The sequence below is a fragment of the Palaemon carinicauda genome, chromosome 31, assembly GCF_036898095.1.
Source record: "Palaemon carinicauda isolate YSFRI2023 chromosome 31, ASM3689809v2, whole genome shotgun sequence".
Taxonomy (NCBI): domain Eukaryota; kingdom Metazoa; phylum Arthropoda; class Malacostraca; order Decapoda; family Palaemonidae; genus Palaemon; species Palaemon carinicauda.
Genome location: NC_090755.1, coordinates 80,246,115 through 80,251,960, shown reverse-complemented (window position 1 = coordinate 80,251,960; position 5,846 = coordinate 80,246,115). Strand labels below are relative to the sequence as shown.

Below are 5,846 nucleotides of genomic sequence, written 5' to 3'. Positions count from 1 at the left end.
TTTATTCCATTTAGGATCCAACGTTAAGTTTGTTTCATTAAATTTATTCCATTCTGGATCCAACATCGTTTGTTTCATTAAATTTATTCCATTTTGGATCCAACGTCAAGTTTGTTTCATTAAATTTATTCCATTTAGGATCCAACGTCAAGTTTGTTTCATTAAATTTATTCCATTCTGGATCCAACGTCAAATTGATTAAATTTATTCCATTCTGGATCCAACGTTAAGTTTGTTTCATTAAATTTATTCCATTCTGGATCCAACGTCAAGTTTGTTTCATTAAATTTATTCCATTCTGGATCCAACGTCAAATTGATTAAATTTATTCCATTCTGGATCCAACGTTAAGTTTGTTTCATTAAATTTATTCCATTCTGGATCCAACGTCAAGTTTGTTTCATTAAATTTATTCCATTCTGGATCCAACGTCAAGTTTGTTTCATTAAATTTATTCCATTCTGGATCCACGTTAAGTTTGTTTGATTAAAATTATTCCTTTCTGGATCCAACACCAAGTTGTTTCATTAAATTTATTCCATTCTGGATCCAACGTCAAGTTTGTTTCATTAAATTTATTCCATTCTGGATCCAACGTTAAGTTTGTTTCATTAAATTTATTCCATTTTGATCCAACGTCAAGTTTGTTTCATTAAATTTATTCCATTTTGGATCCAACGTCAAGTTGTTTCATTAAATTTATTCCATTTTGGATCCAACGTCAAGTTTGTTTCATTAAATTTATTCCATTCTGGATCCAACGTTAAGTTTGTTTCATTAAATTTATTCCATTCTGGATCCAACGTCAAGTTTGTTTCATTAAATTTATTCCATTCTGGATCCAACGTTAAGTTTGTTTGATTAAAATTATTCCTTCTGGATCCAACACCAAGTTTGTTTGATTAATTTATTCCTTCTGGATCCACGTAAAGTTGTTTGATTAGATTTATTCCATTCTTATTGAAATCAATCGCTTGTTAGTTTTGTATCTTACCTGGGGGTGAGCGAATTAAAATCCTTTATAAAAATACTTTAAGAATATATATCCCTTTCTGATTGGGGATACCATACCGTGGTGAAAAGGTTTGCATGTACCCAGGATCAGCAAGATTGTACAAGTCAGGGCCACCCATACTAGGTTGGTTTGATGTGACCGATCTAAAACTAAAATCTCCCTCCATCAACAAACTGCACTGGCCAGCGTTATGAAAACTGGTCAAGTTATGAACTGACATGTCTGAGGTTTTTGTCCTGCATTGGACTAGAAACGGTAGCATTTGTTGTTGTAATATATACATGACATTCTCTCTCTCTCTCTCTCTCTCTCTCTCTCTCTCTCTCTCTCTCTCTCAACACGTTCATATTCAGATACGGCAAGAAGAATCATCTCTTTTGTTGTGGTTAAAGAGCAGCTACTTTACGCATTTTAGATCCTATCTTACGACGCACAGTTGACACTTATTGTTACTAAAAATATTCGTTTACGAGAGAGAGAGAGAGAGAGAGAGAGAGAGAGAGAGAGAGAGAGAGAGAGAGATGTAACCCTATTTACGGAATATTACTTGGGCTTATGGCACACACGTAAATGAAGTACAATTGTTAACTGATGAGAGAGAGAGAGAGAGAGAGAGAGAGAGAGAGAGGAGAGAGAGAGAGAGAGAGAGAGAGAGTATAGATACAATGAAACCTAATTATACATCTTTAAATCTATAAATCAATAAAAAAATTTATTGATGTTTCTTGGTACGAAATGAGTAATTCTCATTGTTTATAATCATCAAATAAGTGTTTTGATGGAAACATTTTCAAGTTTACTGAATCTTTTCATAGAATGTATGTTCAAGTATTCTTTGTCTTTTTGTTATTCAGGCTTCATAAATCATTTATTACCAATTCTTTCATTTCTTTGAGAATGTTAAAGAAATTGCCCTTCATCAGTTACAAATTGACATACCCGAAAGAAACTAATTCCTATCATATCCCTTTGGGAAATATAAAGAGCAAGCGTCTCTCTCGAACTCACTCACTCCACTCACTCACTCACTCACTCACTCTCCACTCACTCTCTCTCTCTCTCCCTCCCTCTCTCCCTCCCTCCCTCCCTCCCTCCCTCCCTCTCTCCCTCTCTCTCTCTCTCTCTCTCTCTCTCATCTCCCAGAAAAGGGGAAGAGATGGAAAGGGTTCAATCTGTGTACTGTATGTATTTGTGTACATATCTAAATATTTAAGATTATTTTTAACGATTCGAGTACACTATAGTCAATTTTTTTTAGCGAGGCAGATTTGCACCGATTCGCAGGGGTGCCCTTTTAGCTCAGAAAAGTTTCCTGATCGCTGATTTGTTGGACAATATCATTCTAACCAATCAGATAGCAGGAAACTTTTCCGAGCTAAAAGGTCACCCCTGCGAGTCTGTTACTCGGTGCAAATGCGACTCATTAAAAAAAATTGATCATAGTTATTATCATAACTAGAACTATCATTTACAGGTTTTATCCAAGTTTAGGTATTAGTTAAAAGGAAAGTGTGTTTAAAGAAGAATGATCTTCCAAATCGGATAATTGAATCAGTAGAACTTCAAAAGTTCAAAGTTGCAGCAAATGTTTTTATGTTGACCAGGCTGACATGGGTCGTTTTATTGTTTATATATGACATATCTGTTTTTGACGTTGTTAATAGTTTATATAGGACATATCTGTTTTGACGCTGTTACTGTTTTTAGAATGATATATTGTTAATTTATTCTCATCATTTATTTATTTCCTTATTTCCTTTCCTCACTGGGATATTTTTCCCTAATGGAGCCCTTGGGCTTATAGCATCTTGCTTTTCCAACAAGGGTTGTAGCTTGGCTAGTAATAATAATAATAATAAGAATAATAATAATAATAATAATCACATACCAAAATAGAAATGCAAATAATCAGCACCCTAGCTAATTCCGCTCATTAATCCTAACCCCCACCCCCAATTCTACAATAACACGCACACACGAGAAGCAGTAACAGCTGGTGCCCAGGTGGTTAAAAAAATAACCCAACCTATGTGACCTGGTGCAGAGACCTGGTGTGATGGTAGCCCGCGGGCCCACTCTCGCTGAGCAGGCGCTAGCCAGTTGTTAATGCGTGCTTCCTCAGTCATGAGGTCCATTGAAATTTCGGAGGTTCTTTTACTTTTTGTTTTCGTACGCTAATGTTTAGGTTATTGTCCTAGGAATGGAAGTGTGTGGTTCTTTTTCTTTACTCTCTCACACAAACATTCAGATATATACACACACACACTATATATATATATATATATATATATATATATATGTATATAATATATATATATACATTTATTAGAGAGAGAGAGAGAGAGAGAGAGAGAGAGAGAGATTTGCGAACAAAGCAATGTGGTAAGAGAAGACGATGGATTGATAAGCTAAGAAAATTAGTCGGCTGTTAACATTTTTCTACCTAAATTTAGAATAGGTTTTGTGTTCGATAATCAAAATCATATGCTTAGTTTCCAACATGACACTTCACAAATGCTTGCTAAATGACTATTCTACACGAACAATTGCAAACCTTAAGCATACTGAAAAGAATTTCCCGCACAATCTTTTAATAAACCTATATATGCTCGCTCGCTCTCTCTCTCTCTCTCTCTCTCTCTCTCTCTCTCTCTCTCTCTCTCGTAATTCCATTGTCTAATCCAAGCGTATATAGACAAGGTATGAACGAAGTCTTGTCGCACCATTGATCCCTTCAATCAATGAATATTCAAGATCATGCTTCCACGACACCTTCGCCCACACGACTTGAAACACCGCATTCGAAATGTGACAACGTCGTCTTTGGCGTATAACCGTACAATGACAGAAATTAACCTATTGGATAATTAACTACGCATGCGTCAGAGAGAAAGAGACAGATAGATAGATAGATACTACCGCTAGAGAGTTATGTGGCCCTTTGACTGGCCAGACAGTACTACATTGGACCCTTCTCTCTGGTTACGGTTCTTTCCCTTTGTCTACACAGACACCAAATAGTCTGGCCTATTCTTTACAGATTCTCCTGTCTTCATACACCTGACAAAACTGAGATTGCCAAACAATTCTTCTCCACCGAAGGGGTTAACTACTGAACTGTAATTATTCAGTGGCTACTTTCCTCTTGACAAGGGTAGAAGAGACTCGTCAGCTATGGTAAGCAGCTCTTCTAGGAGAAGGACACTCTAAAATCTAACCATTGTTCTCTAGTCTTGGGTAGTGCCATAGCCTCTGTATCATGGTCTTCCACTTTTTTGGGTTAGAGTTCTCTTGCTTGAGGGTACACTCGGGCACACTTCTATCTAGTTTCTCTTCCTCTTGTTTTGTTAAAGTTTTTATAGGAAATACTTATCTTAATGTTGTTACTATACTTAAAATATTCTATTTTTCTTTATTTCCTTTCCTCACTGGGCTATTTTCCCTGTTGGGGCCCCTGGGCTTATAGCATCCTGCTTTTCCAACTAGGGTTGTAGCTTAGAATTTAATAATATTATAATAATAATAAATAATAATAATAATTAATTAAAGATGCACTATTAGAGACAAAAGGTTAAAGTTAAAACTATGTACAAGCGAAGAAAATTTAGTTGAACGGCACATAGATCGATGCATTGAAAATGCTGTTTTGAAATAAGACTGCGCAGGAAATAAACATTATCAAACACCATCCCTTTAAAAAACATTAAACCCCAATTAATACAAAAACAAATATGTTTAAAACTTCTCTTATTGAAACCAGAGCCGTATCTATATAAAAGAATAATTGTAACTATTTTTTAAACAACTATATAAGACAACCAATTCAACCAACTACCTTACGAACTACCTACACTTAACCAACCGATATAGATTTATACTAAAATAAAAAACAAGTTTTCATCAACAACGCTTTGACTTCATAATCTCAAAATCACAATACAAAACTTAAAATGCGTCAATGAAGAAAAGGACTTCACAGACAATAGGAAGCATTCAATGCCTCCCTGAATGAACTCACGTCAAAGGTGCATCTTGACCAACGTCATCTACTGCAATACTCACCTGCAAATAAAGAAAAATTAATTAACGTGATGGAAGAATCAATGTCGGTTTTGCTGGAAAGTGCATGAAAATACTAAGGGAACATTTTTCCTTTTTTTTTTATCGAACAATTTTTTTTTTAAATCTAACAATTTTTCTTTTAATCGAACAATTTTTTTTTAATCGAACAATTTTCTTTTTTTAAATCGTAATTTTTTTTTTAATCGAACAATTTTTTTTTTTTATCTAACTTTTAGTGTTACACACACTAACATTGTATCAGTATTTTCTGAATATCTAGCTCTACACTCCACTGTTAATAGAACCGGTTTCAGCCTGTCTTTTCAAGAATTTGTGATTGAATTCTTGTGACCTTCCACAGAAAGTCTTTTGAATTTGTTTGAATTCTTGTGACCTTCCACAGAAAGTCTTTTGAATTTGTTTGAATTCTTGTGACCTTCCACAGAAAGTCTTATGAAAATTTGTTTGAATTCTTGTGACCTTCCACTGAAAGTCTTTTGAAAATTTGTTTGAATTCTGGTGACCTTCCACTGAAAGTCTTTTGAAAATTTGTTTGAATTCTGGTGACCTTCCACAGAAAGTCTTTTGAATTTGTGTTTGAATTCTTGTGACCTTCCACAGAAAGTCTTTTGAATTTGTGTTTGAATTCTTGTGACCTTCCACAGAAAGTCTTATGAATTTGTGTTTGAATTCTTGTGACCTTCCACAGAAAGTCTTTTGAAAATTTGTTTGAATTCTTGTGACCTTCCACAGAAAGTCTTTTGAATTT

General features: G+C 34.8%; 1 protein-coding gene across 1 annotated transcript in view; it reads left to right on the top strand.

Moving 5' to 3' along the window:
• LOC137624807 (putative L-type amino acid transporter 1-like protein MLAS) overlaps nt 1–3,849 on the top strand; it is a 42,863-nt gene extending 39,014 nt beyond the window's left edge. The window contains exon 2 of the mRNA XM_068355761.1: nt 3,770–3,849. Coding sequence (XP_068211862.1) covers nt 3,770–3,849 — 80 coding nt within the window. The remainder of the gene's footprint in view (nt 1–3,769) is intronic.
• Nucleotides 3,850–5,846: the final 1,997 nt, after the last annotated feature.